Source organism: Pseudophryne corroboree, chromosome 4, assembly GCF_028390025.1.
Source record: "Pseudophryne corroboree isolate aPseCor3 chromosome 4, aPseCor3.hap2, whole genome shotgun sequence".
Classification (NCBI taxonomy): Eukaryota; Metazoa; Chordata; class Amphibia; order Anura; family Myobatrachidae; genus Pseudophryne; species Pseudophryne corroboree.
This window is the reverse complement of record NC_086447.1, coordinates 82,666,661-82,685,816: the sequence shown is the minus strand read 5'-3', so window position 1 is coordinate 82,685,816 and position 19,156 is coordinate 82,666,661. Positions and strand designations below refer to the sequence as shown.

Genomic DNA, 19,156 nt, shown 5'->3' with positions numbered 1-19,156 from the left:
CCCTCTCCAAAACAGCCAGCCACACGCTGCACCCAGATAGCCCTCTCTCCAAAACAGCCAGCCCCACGCTGCACCCAGATAGCCCTCTCCAAAACAGCCAGCCACACGCTGCACCCAGATAGCCCTCTCTCCAAAACAGCCAGCCCCACGCTGCACCCAGATAGCCCTCTCTCCAAAACAGCCAGCCCCACGCTGCACCCAGATAGCCCTCTCTCCAAAACAGCCAGCCCCACGCTGCACCCAGATAGCCCTCCTCAACAGCCAGCCACACGCTGCACCCAGATAGCCCTCTCCAAAACAGCCAGCCCCACGCTGCACCCAGATAGCCCTCTCTCCAAAACAGCCAGCCCCACGCTGCACCCAGATAGCCCTCCTCAACAGCCAGCCCCACTCTGCACCCAGATAGCCCTCTCCAAAACAGCCAGCCACACGCTGCACCCAGATAGCCCTCTCCAAAACAGCCAGCCACACGCTGCACCCAGATAGCCCTCTCCAAAACAGCCAGCCCCACGCTGCACCCAGATAGCCCTCTCCAAAACAGCCAGCCCCACGCTGCACCCAGATAGCCCTCTCCAAAACAGCCAGCCACACGCTGCACCCAGATAGCCCTCTCTCCAAAACAGCCAGCCGCACGCTGCACCCAGATAGCCCTCTCTCAACAGGCAGCCCCACACTGCATCCAGATAGCCCTCTCTCAACAGCCAGCCCCACACTGCATCCAGATAGCCCTCCTCAACAGCCAGTCCCATGCTACTCCCAGACAGCCCTATCTCCACAGCCAGCCCCACGCTGCATCCAGACAGCTCTCTCAACAACCAGCCCCACGCTGCACCCAGATAGCCCTCCTCCTCAACAGCCAGCCCCACGCTGCACCCAGATAGCCCTCTCTCCAAAACAGCCAGCCCCACGCTGCACCCAGATAGCCCTCTCTCCAAAACAGCCAGCCCCACGCTGCACCCAGATAGCCCTCTCTCCAAAACAGCCAGCCCCACGCTGCACCCAGATAGCCCTCTCTCCAAAACAGCCAGCCCCACGCTGCACCCAGATAGCCCTCTCCAAAACAGCCAGCCCCACGCTGCACCCAGATAGCCCCCTCTCCAAAACAGCCAGCCACACGCTGCACCCAGATATCCCTCCTCAACAGCCAGCCCCACGCTGCACCCAGATAGCCCTCTCTCCAAAACAGCCAGCCCCACGCTGCACCCAGATAGCCCTCCTCAACAGCCAGCCCCACGCTGCACCCAGATAGCCCTCTCTCCAAAACAGCCAGCCCCACGCTGCACCCAGATAGCCCTCTCCAAAACAGCCAGCCCCACGCTGCACCCAGATAGCCCCCTCTCCAAAACAGCCAGCCACACGCTGCACCCAGATATCCCTCCTCAACAGCCAGCCCCACGCTGCACCCAGATAGCCCTCTCTCCAAAACAGCCAGCCCCACGCTGCACCCAGATAGCCCTCCTCAACAGCCAGCCCCACGCTGCACCCAGATAGCCCTCTCTCCAAAACAGCCAGCCCCACGCTGAACCCAGATAGCCCTCCTCAACAGCCAGCCCCACTCTGCACCCAGATAGCCCTCTCCAAAACAGCCAGCCCCACGCTGCACCCAGATAGCCCTCTCCAAAACAGCCAGCCACACGCTGCACCCAGATAGCCCTCTCTCCAAAACAGCCAGCCCCACGCTGCACCCAGATAGCCCTCTCCAAAACAGCCAGCCACACGCTGCACCCAGATAGCCCTCTCTCCAAAACAGCCAGCCCCACGCTGCACCCAGATAGCCCTCTCTCCAAAACAGCCAGCCCACGCTGCACCCAGATAGCCCTCTCTCCAAAACAGCCAGCCCCACGCTGCACCCAGATAGCCCTCCTCAACAGCCAGCCCCACGCTGCACCCAGATAGCCCTCTCTCCAAAACAGCCAGCCCCACGCTGCACCCAGATAGCCCTCCTCAACAGCCAGCCCCACTCTGCACCCAGATAGCCCTCTCCAAAACAGCCAGCCACACGCTGCACCCAGATAGCCCTCTCCAAAACAGCCAGCCACACGCTGCACCCAGATAGCCCTCTCCAAAACAGCCAGCCCCACGCTGCACCCAGATAGCCCTCTCCAAAACAGCCAGCCCCACGCTGCACCCAGATAGCCCTCTCTCCAAAACAGCCAGCCCCACGCTGCACCCAGATAGCCCTCTCCAAAACAGCCAGCCACACGCTGCACCCAGATAGCCCTCTCTCCAAAACAGCCAGCCCCACGCTGCACCCAGATAGCCCTCTCTCAACAGGCAGCCCCACACTGCATCCAGATAGCCCTCTCTCAACAGCCAGCCCCACACTGCATCCAGATAGCCCTCTCCAAAACAGCCAGCCCCACGCTGCACCCAGATAGCCCTCTCTCCAAAACAGCCAGCCCCACGCTGCACCCAGATAGCCCTCCTCAACAGCCAGCCCCACTCTGCACCCAGATAGCCCTCTCCAAAACAGCCAGCCACACGCTGCACCCAGATAGCCCTCTCCAAAACAGCCAGCCACACGCTGCACCCAGATAGCCCTCTCCAAAACAGCCAGCCCCACGCTGCACCCAGATAGCCCTCTCCAAAACAGCCAGCCCCACGCTGCACCCAGATAGCCCTCTCCAAAACAGCCAGCCACACGCTGCACCCAGATAGCCCTCTCTCCAAAACAGCCAGCCGCACGCTGCACCCAGATAGCCCTCTCTCAACAGGCAGCCCCACACTGCATCCAGATAGCCCTCCTCAACAGCCAGTCCCATGCTACTCCCAGACAGCCCTATCTCCACAGCCAGCCCCACGCTGCATCCAGACAGCTCTCTCAACAACCAGCCCCACGCTGCACCCAGATAGCCCTCCTCCTCAACAGCCAGCCCCACGCTGCACCCAGATAGCCCTCTCTCCAAAACAGCCAGCCCCACGCTGCACCCAGATAGCCCTCTCTCCAAAACAGCCAGCCCCACGCTGCACCCAGATAGCCCTCTCTCCAAAACAGCCAGCCCCACGCTGCACCCAGATAGCCCTCCTCAACAGCCAGCCCCACGCTGCACCCAGATAGCCCTCTCTCCAAAACAGCCAGCCCCACGCTGCACCCAGATAGCCCTCTCCAAAACAGCCAGCCCCACGCTGCACCCAGATAGCCCCCTCTCCAAAACAGCCAGCCACACGCTGCACCCAGATAGCCCTCCTCAACAGCCAGCCCCACGCTGCACCCAGATAGCCCTCTCCAAAACAGCCAGCCCCACGCTGCACCCAGATAGCCCTCCTCAACAGCCAGCCCCACGCTGCACCCAGATAGCCCCCTCTCCAAAACAGCCAGCCACACGCTGCACCCAGATAGCCCTCCTCAACAGCCAGCCCCACGCTGCACCCAGATAGCCCTCTCTCCAAAACAGCCAGCCCCACGCTGCACCCAGATAGCCCTCCTCAACAGCCAGCCCCACGCTGCACCCAGATAGCCCTCTCTCCAAAACAGCCAGCCCCACGCTGCACCCAGATAGCCCTCCTCAACAGCCAGCCCCACTCTGCACCCAGATAGCCCTCTCCAAAACAGCCAGCCCCACGCTGCACCCAGATAGCCCTCTCCAAAACAGCCAGCCACACGCTGCACCCAGATAGCCCTCTCTCCAAAACAGCCAGCCCCACGCTGCACCCAGATAGCCCTCTCCAAAACAGCCAGCCACACGCTGCACCCAGATAGCCCTCTCTCCAAAACAGCCAGCCCCACGCTGCACCCAGATAGCCCTCTCTCCAAAACAGCCAGCCCCACGCTGCACCCAGATAGCCCTCTCTCCAAAACAGCCAGCCCCACGCTGCACCCAGATAGCCCTCCTCAACAGCCAGCCCCACGCTGCACCCAGATAGCCCTCTCCAAAACAGCCAGCCCCACGCTGCACCCAGATAGCCCTCTCTCCAAAACAGCCAGCCCCACGCTGCACCCAGATAGCCCTCCTCAACAGCCAGCCCCACTCTGCACCCAGATAGCCCTCTCCAAAACAGCCAGCCACACGCTGCACCCAGATAGCCCTCTCCAAAACAGCCAGCCACACGCTGCACCCAGATAGCCCTCTCCAAAACAGCCAGCCCCACGCTGCACCCAGATAGCCCTCTCCAAAACAGCCAGCCCCACGCTGCACCCAGATAGCCCTCTCCAAAACAGCCAGCCACACGCTGCACCCAGATAGCCCTCTCTCCAAAACAGCCAGCCGCACGCTGCACCCAGATAGCCCTCTCTCAACAGGCAGCCCCACACTGCATCCAGATAGCCCTCTCTCAACAGCCAGCCCCACACTGCATCCAGATAGCCCTCCTCAACAGCCAGTCCCATGCTACTCCCAGACAGCCCTATCTCCACAGCCAGCCCCACGCTGCATCCAGACAGCTCTCTCAACAACCAGCCCCACGCTGCACCCAGATAGCCCTCCTCCTCAACAGCCAGCCCCACGCTGCACCCAGATAGCCCTCTCTCCAAAACAGCCAGCCCCACGCTGCACCCAGATAGCCCTCCTCAACAGCCAGCCCCACGCTGCACCCAGATAGCCCTCTCCAAAACAGCCAGCCCCACGCTGCACCCAGATAGCCCTCCTCAACAGCCAGCCCCACGCTGCACCCAGATAGCCCCCTCTCCAAAACAGCCAGCCACACGCTGCACCCAGATAGCCCTCCTCAACAGCCAGCCCCACGCTGCACCCAGATAGCCCTCTCTCCAAAACAGCCAGCCCCACGCTGCACCCAGATAGCCCTCCTCAACAGCCAGCCCCACGCTGCACCCAGATAGCCCTCTCTCCAAAACAGCCAGCCCCACGCTGCACCCAGATAGCCCTCCTCAACAGCCAGCCCCACTCTGCACCCAGATAGCCCTCTCCAAAACAGCCAGCCCCACGCTGCACCCAGATAGCCCTCTCCAAAACAGCCAGCCACACGCTGCACCCAGATAGCCCTCTCTCCAAAACAGCCAGCCCCACGCTGCACCCAGATAGCCCTCTCCAAAACAGCCAGCCACACGCTGCACCCAGATAGCCCTCTCTCCAAAACAGCCAGCCCCACGCTGCACCCAGATAGCCCTCTCTCCAAAACAGCCAGCCCCACGCTGCACCCAGATAGCCCTCTCTCCAAAACAGCCAGCCCCACGCTGCACCCAGATAGCCCTCCTCAACAGCCAGCCCCACGCTGCACCCAGATAGCCCTCTCCAAAACAGCCAGCCCCACGCTGCACCCAGATAGCCCTCTCTCCAAAACAGCCAGCCCCACGCTGCACCCAGATAGCCCTCCTCAACAGCCAGCCCCACGCTGCACCCAGATAGCCCTCTCCAAAACAGCCAGCCACACGCTGCACCCAGATAGCCCTCTCTCCAAAACAGCCAGCCCCACGCTGCACCCAGATAGCCCTCTCCAAAACAGCCAGCCACACGCTGCACCCAGATAGCCCTCTCTCCAAAACAGCCAGCCCCACGCTGCACCCAGATAGCCCTCTCTCCAAAACAGCCAGCCCCACGCTGCACCCAGATAGCCCTCTCTCCAAAACAGCCAGCCCCACGCTGCACCCAGATAGCCCTCCTCAACAGCCAGCCCCACGCTGCACCCAGATAGCCCTCTCCAAAACAGCCAGCCCCACGCTGCACCCAGATAGCCCTCTCTCCAAAACAGCCAGCCCCACGCTGCACCCAGATAGCCCTCCTCAACAGCCAGCCCCACTCTGCACCCAGATAGCCCTCTCCAAAACAGCCAGCCACACGCTGCACCCAGATAGCCCTCTCCAAAACAGCCAGCCACACGCTGCACCCAGATAGCCCTCTCCAAAACAGCCAGCCCCACGCTGCACCCAGATAGCCCTCTCCAAAACAGCCAGCCCCACGCTGCACCCAGATAGCCCTCTCCAAAACAGCCAGCCACACGCTGCACCCAGATAGCCCTCTCTCCAAAACAGCCAGCCGCACGCTGCACCCAGATAGCCCTCTCTCAACAGGCAGCCCCACACTGCATCCAGATAGCCCTCTCTCAACAGCCAGCCCCACACTGCATCCAGATAGCCCTCCTCAACAGCCAGTCCCATGCTACTCCCAGACAGCCCTATCTCCACAGCCAGCCCCACGCTGCATCCAGACAGCTCTCTCAACAACCAGCCCCACGCTGCACCCAGATAGCCCTCCTCCTCAACAGCCAGCCCCACGCTGCACCCAGATAGCCCTCTCTCCAAAACAGCCAGCCCCACGCTGCACCCAGATAGCCCTCTCTCCAAAACAGCCAGCCCCACGCTGCACCCAGATAGCCCTCTCTCCAAAACAGCCAGCCCCACGCTGCACCCAGATAGCCCTCTCTCCAAAACAGCCAGCCCCACGCTGCACCCAGATAGCCCTCTCTCCAAAACAGCCAGCCCCACGCTGCACCCAGATAGCCCTCTCCAAAACAGCCAGCCCCACGCTGCACCCAGATAGCCCCCTCTCCAAAACAGCCAGCCACACGCTGCACCCAGATATCCCTCCTCAACAGCCAGCCCCACGCTGCACCCAGATAGCCCTCTCTCCAAAACAGCCAGCCCCACGCTGCACCCAGATAGCCCTCCTCAACAGCCAGCCCCACGCTGCACCCAGATAGCCCTCTCTCCAAAACAGCCAGCCCCACGCTGCACCCAGATAGCCCTCTCCAAAACAGCCAGCCCCACGCTGCACCCAGATAGCCCCCTCTCCAAAACAGCCAGCCACACGCTGCACCCAGATATCCCTCCTCAACAGCCAGCCCCACGCTGCACCCAGATAGCCCTCTCTCCAAAACAGCCAGCCCCACGCTGCACCCAGATAGCCCTCCTCAACAGCCAGCCCCACGCTGCACCCAGATAGCCCTCTCTCCAAAACAGCCAGCCCCACGCTGAACCCAGATAGCCCTCCTCAACAGCCAGCCCCACTCTGCACCCAGATAGCCCTCTCCAAAACAGCCAGCCCCACGCTGCACCCAGATAGCCCTCTCCAAAACAGCCAGCCACACGCTGCACCCAGATAGCCCTCTCTCCAAAACAGCCAGCCCCACGCTGCACCCAGATAGCCCTCTCCAAAACAGCCAGCCACACGCTGCACCCAGATAGCCCTCTCTCCAAAACAGCCAGCCCCACGCTGCACCCAGATAGCCCTCTCTCAACAGGCAGCCCCACACTGCATCCAGATAGCCCTCTCTCAACAGCCAGCCCCACACTGCATCCAGATAGCCCTCTCCAAAACAGCCAGCCCCACGCTGCACCCAGATAGCCCTCTCTCCAAAACAGCCAGCCCCACGCTGCACCCAGATAGCCCTCCTCAACAGCCAGCCCCACTCTGCACCCAGATAGCCCTCTCCAAAACAGCCAGCCACACGCTGCACCCAGATAGCCCTCTCCAAAACAGCCAGCCACACGCTGCACCCAGATAGCCCTCTCCAAAACAGCCAGCCCCACGCTGCACCCAGATAGCCCTCTCCAAAACAGCCAGCCCCACGCTGCACCCAGATAGCCCTCTCCAAAACAGCCAGCCACACGCTGCACCCAGATAGCCCTCTCTCCAAAACAGCCAGCCGCACGCTGCACCCAGATAGCCCTCTCTCAACAGGCAGCCCCACACTGCATCCAGATAGCCCTCTCTCAACAGCCAGCCCCACACTGCATCCAGATAGCCCTCCTCAACAGCCAGTCCCATGCTACTCCCAGACAGCCCTATCTCCACAGCCAGCCCCACGCTGCATCCAGACAGCTCTCTCAACAACCAGCCCCACGCTGCACCCAGATAGCCCTCCTCCTCAACAGCCAGCCCCACGCTGCACCTAGATAGCCCTCTCTCCAAAACAGCCAGCCCCACGCTGCACCCAGATAGCCCTCTCTCCAAAACAGCCAGCCCCACGCTGCACCCAGATAGCCCTCTCTCCAAAACAGCCAGCCCCACGCTGCACCCAGATAGCCCTCTCTCCAAAACAGCCAGCCCCACGCTGCACCCAGATAGCCCTCCTCAACAGCCAGCCCCACGCTGCACCCAGATAGCCCTCTCTCCAAAACAGCCAGCCCCACGCTGCACCCAGATAGCCCTCTCCAAAACAGCCAGCCCCACGCTGCACCCAGATAGCCCCCTCTCCAAAACAGCCAGCCACACGCTGCACCCAGATATCCCTCCTCAACAGCCAGCCCCACGCTGCACCCAGATAGCCCTCTCTCCAAAACAGCCAGCCCCACGCTGCACCCAGATAGCCCTCCTCAACAGCCAGCCCCACGCTGCACCCAGATAGCCCTCTCTCCAAAACAGCCAGCCCCACGCTGCACCCAGATAGCCCTCTCCAAAACAGCCAGCCCCACGCTGCACCCAGATAGCCCCCTCTCCAAAACAGCCAGCCACACGCTGCACCCAGATATCCCTCCTCAACAGCCAGCCCCACGCTGCACCCAGATAGCCCTCTCTCCAAAACAGCCAGCCCCACGCTGCACCCAGATAGCCCTCCTCAACAGCCAGCCCCACGCTGCACCCAGATAGCCCTCTCTCCAAAACAGCCAGCCCCACGCTGAACCCAGATAGCCCTCCTCAACAGCCAGCCCCACTCTGCACCCAGATAGCCCTCTCCAAAACAGCCAGCCCCACGCTGCACCCAGATAGCCCTCTCCAAAACAGCCAGCCACACGCTGCACCCAGATAGCCCTCTCTCCAAAACAGCCAGCCCCACGCTGCACCCAGATAGCCCTCTCCAAAACAGCCAGCCACACGCTGCACCCAGATAGCCCTCTCTCCAAAACAGCCAGCCCCACGCTGCACCCAGATAGCCCTCTCTCCAAAACAGCCAGCCCACGCTGCACCCAGATAGCCCTCTCTCCAAAACAGCCAGCCCCACGCTGCACCCAGATAGCCCTCCTCAACAGCCAGCCCCACGCTGCACCCAGATAGCCCTCTCTCCAAAACAGCCAGCCCCACGCTGCACCCAGATAGCCCTCCTCAACAGCCAGCCCCACTCTGCACCCAGATAGCCCTCTCCAAAACAGCCAGCCACACGCTGCACCCAGATAGCCCTCTCCAAAACAGCCAGCCACACGCTGCACCCAGATAGCCCTCTCCAAAACAGCCAGCCCCACGCTGCACCCAGATAGCCCTCTCCAAAACAGCCAGCCCCACGCTGCACCCAGATAGCCCTCTCTCCAAAACAGCCAGCCCCACGCTGCACCCAGATAGCCCTCTCCAAAACAGCCAGCCACACGCTGCACCCAGATAGCCCTCTCTCCAAAACAGCCAGCCCCACGCTGCACCCAGATAGCCCTCTCTCAACAGGCAGCCCCACACTGCATCCAGATAGCCCTCTCTCAACAGCCAGCCCCACACTGCATCCAGATAGCCCTCCTCAACAGCCAGCCCCACGCTGCATCCAGACAGCTCTCTCAACAACCAGCCCCACGCTGCACCCAGATAGCCCTCCTCCTCAACAGCCAGCCCCACTCTGCATCCAGATAGCCCTCTCTCAACAACCAGCCCTACGCTGCACCTAGCTAGCCCTCTCTCCTCACAACCAGCACCACGCTGCACCCAGATAGCCCTCTCTCCTCACAACCAGCCACACGCTGCACCCAGATAGCCCTCTCTCCTCACAACCAGCACCACGCTGCATACAGATAGCCCTCTCTCCTCACAACCAGCCACACGCTGCACCCAGATAGCCCTCTCTCCTCACAACCAGCACCACGCTGCATACAGATAGCCCTCTCTCCAAAACAGGCAGCCCCACGCTGCACCCAGATAGCCCTCTCTCCTCACAACCAGCCACACGCTGCACCCAGATAGCCCTCTCTCCTCACAACCAGCACCACGCTGCATACAGATAGCCCTCTCTCCAAAACAGGCAGCCCCACGCTGCACCCAGATAGCCCTCTCTCCTCACAACCAGCCACACGCTGCACCCAGATAGCCCTCTCTCCTCACAACCAGCACCACGCTGCATACAGATAGCCCTCTCTCCAAAACAACCAACCCTACGCTGCATCCAGATAGCCCTCTCTCAACAACCAACCCCACGCTGCATCCAGATAGCCCTCTCTCCAAAACAACCAACCCCCCGCTGCACCCAGATAGCCCTCTCTCCAAAACAACCAACCCTATGCTGCACCCAGATATCCCTCTCTCCAAAACAACCAACCCTACGCTGCACTGATATCTCCCCTCCCCACAGCCAGCACCCAGATGTCCCCCCTCCCCAAAGCCAGCCCCATGCTGCATTCAGATATCCTTGTTCCAAGCAACATTTTGTCACAATAAGTATATTAAAAAACTTCTTGCAAAAAATATGTATATGAATAATTATCTGATTGGTAGCAAAACCTCAGCTGTAACAGCATATTTCCCATGTACTTGCATACACACACTAGGGTTCATTTTTTTGTTGTTGTCAGGAGCCAATTAACGTACCAGCATATTTTTGGATTGCGGGAGGAAACTGGAGTCCCGGGCGGAAACACAAGCAAATACGGGGAGAATATACTCAGTGCTGTGATGTAGTAATGCCAACCATTACACCATTCATGCTGCCGTACACACTCATATTATACACAAGTCATACTATTATCACACACCTGATACACACTACCATCGTACGCCGGATACACACTGATCACTACACACTAGTCACACCTACTGTATAACACAGATGCAGTGATAACTGTACACAGGTCATGCTGACACTGTACACCCGATTACTAAATACGGATACCTGAACTAGACCAACTGATACACTGGGTCACTATGCGCAGATCCCACTCACCCTGATGCTAATAATCATCTCATGTCTGGTTCCGGTATGAATGGTCGACCATGTTATGGTCGACAGTCATTAGGTCGACCACTATTGGTCGACATTGACATGGTCGACATGGACACATGGTCGACACATGAAAATGGTCGACACATGAAAAGGTCGACACGAGTTTTTTAAACTTTTTTTGGTGTCGTTTTTTGCGTAAAGTGACTGGGAACCCCAATTAGTGCACCGCGTCCCCTCGCATGGCTCGCTTCGCTCGCCATGCTTCGGGCATGGTGTCTTCGCACCGCTACCGCTTCGCTCGGCACAGATTACCGTTCCAATCGTAGTTCACTTGGATCGTAAAGTATGGAAAAGTTCCCCAAAAGAAAAAAAAGTTAAAAAACTCATGTCGACCTTTTCATGTGTCGACCTTTCATGTGTCGAACATTTTCATGCGTCGACAACGTGTCCATGTCGACCAATAGTGGTCGACCTAATGACTGTCGACCATAACATGGTCGACCATGTGAACGGATACCCTCATGTCTACATTCTGATGGTTCTTCTGATGGAGTTCATCAGGGTAGTGGACACTGTTGATCTTTGGACTTTTGATCTTCTGGACGCTCAGATACTGAAGTTATCGTCCTCACGTACATAAACCTACTCCTGTGCTGACATTTTCTTGGAGACCAACTCTGCTGAGAAACAATCACCCCACAATGAAATCTAATGTAGCAGATGGAGAAGAATCTGTGATTCCGAGACCTTGTGGGGTGGAGACTGACTAGGGGTTTCATTGATCTTTTCCGGGTGGGTGATACGGCACATGTAATATACATGGTAAGAGCAAGTTTGGCATGTTGCCTTAGAGTTACTTTCTATTGTCGTGGTATTACTACGGGTGTGGTAGGCAGCCCCATTCCTACAGAATCCAGACAATGCTTTCTAGATGTTCTGGACCTGTGCCCTGGAGGAGCAGGCGCTAAGTATTGTCGTTAAAGTGTCTTTCAAGCTCTAAGGACTCCTAGTGCTCCGATTTCTGCATATCCACAGAGTAGTGTAGTAGCCAGCCACCTCCGCCACCCTATAGCGCCCCAGAAATATTGTGTGCGACTGAATGTCAGAGAAACGTCACTTACATAGCCATTAAAATAACGCAATGGTCACCTCTAACCCACAGACAAAATAATCCCAGAACGGGAGTATCATAGAACATAAAGACAGTCTCTGCTGCACAGAAAACGCCCCAGTCTCCAGAATGAAGGCAGATTGGTTCTGACAGGTCAGTGGGGTGCATGATTTTACAGTGTACGTTTGCAAGTGTGCCAGCTTGGAGCCTCCACGCAGCCAAATTATTAATCACTCACAGTGCCAGCGTCTTAAAACATTCTGCAGGAAAGCGCAGTGCACTGTCTGTCAATCAATACGATCCAGTCTCCGGGGGCTGGAGTGATTAATGAAAGAGACGCTTGCCCAGAGAGCACTGATGGAAACCAGAGCATGTAATATTCTGCCAAGCGGACTGCAGAAAGGATGCCGCTGTGGTATGCCTGTAATTGGCGATGACTGCCAGCGCATCCCGGCTCCCTGTGTAACAAGTATTGCTTCCTAGCAAGTCTATCACTTACAAACAAGCATCTTCATACAGAACACTCGGTGTTGGGAGAGTAATGAGATATCAAGATGAATAAAAACATCTGTTCCGCATTATAGAGATCGGTTTATTGTGGAATAGAACGTTTTGCCATCTGACTGCAATGTATAATACTGCATTACAGCCCGTAGCTTACAACATCCTGCGCCCGGATCTTTAGGTCTAAGTTCAGAGTTGCAGACCTGCGAGTACGTCATGATGATCTACAAGTGTATATATTAATATTACATACAAGCGTGCATGTAAAATATATCCATGTATTTGGAGAGCGGTTATGTAATACAGCACGCAGCACACTGGTAAAGTGTTCTGTGATGCGCAGCCGTCTGAAGATTACCTATAAAAGATATGGGCCAGCATGTAATGAAGTCCGGGGTTCAGTGGGCGCGCAGAAAGCCGGACAAGCGTTCGCGTTCAGCCGGCATTCCGAATACCCGCTGAACTTGGAATTTATTACATCCCGGCCTTGTACCTTGTTCCAAACTGAAACTCGTCTACTCCAAGGAATAATGCACCCCCACTGATAATGGAACCAAATCATATTTCCATTATCTTCTGCATTTCACTTGGTGTAGCAAGAATCACGGCGCTGATGTTCTAAGCTCAATTCCGGACCATTGATCTGTGTGGAGTTTGTATGTTACTCCCATGTTTGCATGGGTTCCTCCAGGTGTTCGGATGTCCTCTCACACTGCAGAAGCATACCGGTAAGTTAACTGGCTCCTGACCTAAAATCAACTGCTGTGTGTAAGTGTATACATGCATCCAGGTTCGGTATGTTTTACTGCCATAAGGGATGCCAGCTGTCAGTATACCGACATCGGCATCCCGAGCGGTAAAATGCCGGCAGGGAGGCGAGCGCGTCGAAGCCCCTTGCGGGCTTACTGCGCTCGCCATGCTGCAGGCTCGCCGGCTATGCTCGCCACAGGTTCTATTCTCCCTCTATGGGTGTCGTGGACACCCATAGAGGGGGAATCAGCTACCTCGCCGGTATACCGGTGGCGGTATGGCGCCCCCGGTGGGATCTCGGCGTCTGTATTGTGACAGCCGGGATTCCGACGAGCGGTATGCTAACCGCATACCATGCGTTCATGTGATAGGGAATATAGAGTGTAAGCTCCACTGGGGCAGGGACTGATGTGAATGGGCAAATGTTCTCTGTACAGCTCTGCAGAATATGTGTACGCTATATAAATAACTATTAATAAATATTACGGTTTCTATTATTTTGTTTTCTGGGACAGATTTTTCTTGTCCACAGTGAGCCGGCTGAAAAGTCAGATGACACAATGGAGATAGCTATCTACAGTATATAAGGGCGCTTGCACCATAAATAGGGCAGAACGCACATGAGAACTTGCAAGTGGACGCACTGCTTTTAGTGGACTCTATCTGTACTATGTCGCAGGGGAGGATTTAGTCACGGACTGACCTGACCTTTCCACTTTACCGCAAACAAAAGCCTGCAGGGCAACAGTTAAATACCTACAAGTGGAAGATTCTGAAAGGGATTGCAGGTACGTAGAACATTAGTGCCACCTGCTGGTAAAACAAGAGTACATGCATATATGCTAAATTTTAAGTTACCGGTCAACTACGGCCACATTAATGTGTACATAATGGACTATATTATAATGCTAAGAGGTACAGCAGAGCTCTACAGTGACTTTATATCCTTATAATTGTAAGGGGACAGATTATAATTTATGATGATGAGCAAAGCAACCTAGTGTTTTGGTTTTGCTTCCAACTACCGTTGTGTTTTACTGTTTGTTTTGCCTTTAGCCAGCACTTAGCATGAGATGGGAAGTTCTCTCTACCCAGAGCGGATTTACATGGTGGGAGGACACTTTATTATAGGTTTAGTATATAAATGGAAAAAGCGTCTAAGGAATAGGCACTGTCAGGCTATATGTGTCATTGGGGCAGATGTATTAACTGGGAGAAAGGATAAAGCAGTGATAAGTGCAAGGTGATAATGCACCAGCCAATCAGCTCCTGTCATTTTTCAAATCCATAATGATTGGCTGGTGCGTTATCACCTTGCACTTATCACTTCTTTATCCTAAGTGGAAGGCACCAGCCAATCATTATGGATTTGAAAAATGACAGTTAGGAGCTGATTGACTGGTGCGTTATCACCTTCCACTTTATCACTTCTCCTGGCTTAATACATCTGCCCCATTGTTCTGTATCATACCCTATAATGAACACAATCTGAATTTAACCCGGACTCTCCCAGTACAATGATGTACGAGATGTTACTAAGCGTAACATTGAAGCTATTGACACCACATTCCTTTCCTCCCCGTTTGACTCACTTCTCTCTCCTATTCTCTCTCTCTCTCATGCCCTGAACAAGCCACTTCCACATACAATGCATCCCTTACTTCTGCTCTTGACTCTGTTGCTCCACCAACCACTATTCACCCTCGCAAATTAACACCTCAACCCTGGCACACCAAATGCACCAGATATCTGCAAAAATACTCACGTACTGCTGAGCAACACTGGAGGAAATCACGCTCTAAGGCAGACTTTCTCCATTTCAAACTTATGCTCTCATCCTTCAGTGCTGCCCTTTCTCTTGCTAAACAGTCATACTTCAAGAACCTCATCTCCTCCCAGTCTTCCAACCCCCGGCGCCTCTTTACCACTCTCAACTCACTCCTCTGCCCACCTCGTCTCCTTTCCTCACTCTCTGCTCTTGACTTTGCCACTTACTTCACATCCAAAATTGACTCCATACGTCAGGACATCACATCACACCAGACCATCAGTAACCAGCCTTCTCCCATCCCTTACCAACCCTCCCACAAACCCTGTCATCTTTCTAACATACATCTGGAGAGGAAGTCATGGACCTCATTCGTTCCTGTCCCCTCACCACTTGACCCTATCCCCTCCCGCCTCCTCCGCTACCTCTCTCCTTCTGCTTGTTCCCATCTTTCCCACCTTCTCAATCTCTCCCTCTCATCAGGCACTGTCCCCTCTGCCTTCAAGCATGCACTCATCTCTTCTATTCTTAAAAAACCTACCCTTGATCCAAACACTCTCTCCAACTACCGACCCATCTCTCTCCTCCCTTTTGCCTCCAAACTCTTTGAGCGTATTGTCTACAACCGCCTTGCTTCCTTTCTTTTCCTCACACTGACTGCTTGACCCATTCCAGTCTGGCTTCCGTCCTCTCCACTCCACTGAAACTGCCCTTACAAAAGTATGCAATGACCTCCATGCTGCTAAATCTAAGGGACACTACTCACTACTTATTCTACTGGATCTCTCTGCTGCTTTTGACACTGTGGATCATCCTCTCCTACTGCAAATCCTTCACTCCATTGGTCTGCGTGACACTGCCCTCTCTTGGCTGTCCTCCTACCTTTCTGACCGTTCATTCTCTATCTCCTCTCATGACTCCACCTCCCCCTCCTTCCACTAACTGTAGGGGTACCCCAAGGTTCTGTCCTTGGTCCTCTTCTCTTCTCTCTCTATAGGTCCTCACTAGGTAAGCTCATTAGTTCTTTTGGTTTCCAAACCAATCTCTATGCTGATGACACTCAAATCTATCTTTCCTCTCCAGACCTTTCCCCTGCTCTCCTCACTCGTATCTCCAACTGTCTCTCTGCTACCTCTTCCTGGATGTCCCAGCGCTTTCTTAAACTTAACATGTCTAAGACTGAGCTGATCATCTTCCCTCCCTCCCGCATAACCTCACCTCCTACAATCTCATTATCTATTGATGGCACTACTATCTCCTCTAGCCCCCAAGTGCGCTGTCTTGGAGTAATCCTTGACTCTTCCCTCTCCTTCAAACCACACATTCAGCACCTCACAAACCTGCAGTTTTCATCTAAAAAATATTTCCAGGATCAGACCCTTTCTGACCCAGGATGCTACTAAGACTCTTATCCACTCACTGGTCATCTCCAGACTGGACTACTGTAATCTTCTCCTGACTGGCATTCCTGACAAATACCTCTCTCCACTCCAATCTATCCTCAATGCTGCTGCCCGGCTCATCTTCCTCACCAGACGCACTACGTCCACCTCTCCTCTCTAACTAGACCTTCACTTTCAGAATCCATTTCAAGCTTCTCACACTTGCTAACAAAGCCCTCACCCACTCCTCTCCCATCTACATCTCTGACCTTATCTCCCTTTACACTCCCACCCGTCCTCTTCGCTCTGCTAATGCACGCCGACTCTCCTGCCTACGGATTACTTCCGCCCCCTCCTACCTCCAAGATTTTTCACGTGCTGCACCACTTCTCTGGAATTCCCTACTTCTCCCCCTCAGACTCTCCATCTCTCTACAAAACTTCAAACGGGCTCTCAAGACCCACTTCTTCACCAAACCCAGCTAAATCTCATCCTAAACCTCTGTTCCATGCTCTCTATGTACCCCATCTGTCTCACCCCTGTCTGTCTACCCCTGCCCTTTAGAATGTAAGCTCTCACGAGCAGGGCTCTCTTCCCTCATGTGCTTATCCTTTTTTTACTTTAATAATATTCAACTGCACCAAATACAGCAGTCTTCTGCCACCTGATACTTATTCCAGTGTCATCTGCTGATGTAGCTACGTTTATTTACCCTGTACTTGTCCTATATTGTCATCAACTGTAAGTTGCTGTTTTCCTGCTTGATTATTTGTTTATGTACTCTGTAATTGGGCGCTGCGGAACCCTTGTGGCGCCATATAAATAAAGGATAATAATAATAATAATAATAATCAGGCTATAATAATCCCAAATGACTGGTATTGTTACTGGGCGTACTGCAGAACTAGGGGGTAATTGTATACAAGGCTGACACCATTGTCCGTTGTATTTGTAATGCTCACGTCTGTGCAGAGCCAGGTCACAGCCCCTATAAATGGTTTTATATAACATACACACACTGCGGAGTCTACGCAGACCATCCATCTGTAACATAGGTATCAGGAGGTGAAGTGACCCGTCTGTGACTTTGGTCACCTCCTCCATCTTAGAATCACATCAGTGCTCCTGCCACGTGTATAGATAGTCTTATTACCGTACTGTAAGAACAGCAATGTGTACAGGAGTACTCACCTCTAGTCTTTTCTCAAGGGAATCTATTCTGTCCTTCTTGCTGGCCAGGTTAGCCCGGGTGTAGCGTCCCTGTCCAGGTAGGTACAGCACCTGACTGTAACACTCCTCCCACACCTGGTTGTAGGCATCAATGGACAGGTCTCCGTGGCCCATACCTTGCTTCACTACTTCCATCTCTTGCTGGAGGAGATCCTCAGCCTGGACACACACATAAGGAATTAACAGTGTCAAGCAGCAGCCATCATACCCGCAGAGCCTAGAGCTGAGGCAAGTCAAGGACTTGTTTACTGCATGGGATCCCCACAACCCACAATGACCAACAACTAGGGAGCTGCGTCTTTAGGGACTACCCTCCCTCCTAACAGGATAACCTGCTGCAGATAGAGCTTGGTGGAGGCAATTACAGACACGCCAGTTATTTCGTATATATATATTATCGTGTATCATGTCACAGTGGCTCTCATGCTCTTTAATCAATAACTGACATTTTTCGGAGTCAGAAGAGACATTAACCCAAGACGCAGCTGCTCCCGGGACGCTTTCCTGGTTGTAAAACATTTGAGAAACTTTTAAAATAAGATTTTACTCACCGGTAAATCTATTTCTCGTAGTCCGTAGTGGATGCTGGGAACTCCGTAAGGACCATGGGGAATAGACGGGCTCCGCAGGAGACTGGGCACTCTAAAAGAAAGATTAGGTACTATCTGGTGTGCACTGGCTCCTCCCACTATGACCCTCCTCCAGACCTCAGTTAGGATACTGTGCCCGGAAGAGCTGACACAATAAGGAAGGATTTTGAATCCCGGGTAAGACTCATACCAGCCACACCAATCACACCGTATAACTCGTGATACTATACCCAGTTAACAGTATGAAATATAACTGAGCCTCTCAACAGATGGCTCAACAATAACCCTTAGTTAGGCAATAACTACATACAAGTATTGCAGACAATCCGCACTTGGGATGGGCGCCCAGCATCCACTACGGACTACGAGAAAGATTTACCGGTGAGTAAAATCTTATTTTCTCTGACGTCCTAGTGGATGCTGGGAACTCCGTAAGGACCATGGGGATTATACCAAAGCTCCCAAACGGGCGGGAGAGTGCGGATGACTCTGCAGCACCGAATGAGAGAACTCAAGATCCTCCTCAGCCAGGGTATCAAATTTGTAGAATTTAGCAAACGTGTTTGCCCCTGACCAAGTTGCAGCTCGGCAAAGTTGTAAAGCCAAGACCCCTCGGGCAGCCGCCCAAGATAAGCCCACTTTCCTCGTGGAATGGGCTTTTACTGATTTAGGATGCGGCAATCCAGCCGCAGAATGCTCCAGCTGAATTGTGCTACAAATTCAGCGAGCAATAGTCTGCTTAGAAGCAGGAGCACCTATTTTGTTGGGTGCCTACAGGATAAAAAGCGAGTCAGTTTTCCTGACTCCAGCCGTCCTGGAAATATAAATTTTTAAGGCCCTGACTACGTCCAGTAACTTGGAATCTTCCAAGTCCCTAGTAGCCGCAGGCACTACAACAGGTTGGTTCAAGTGAAAAGCTGATACCACCTTAGGGAGAAACTGGGGACGAGTCCTCAATTCTGCCCTATCCATATGGAAAATCAGATAAGGGCTTTTACATGACAAAGCCGCCAATTCTGACACACGCCTGGCCGAAGCCAAGGCCAATAACATGACCACTTTCCACGTGAGATAT

General features: G+C 54.5%; 1 protein-coding gene across 1 annotated transcript in view; it reads right to left on the bottom strand.

The window, feature by feature from the left end:
- CDC5L (cell division cycle 5 like) overlaps window positions 1-19,156 on the bottom strand; it is a 143,577-nt gene that overhangs the window by 6,522 nt on the left and 117,899 nt on the right. The window contains exon 14 of the mRNA XM_063915206.1: window positions 17,453-17,650. Within this exon, the coding sequence (XP_063771276.1) occupies window positions 17,453-17,650 (198 nt within the window). The remainder of the gene's footprint in view (window positions 1-17,452; window positions 17,651-19,156) is intronic.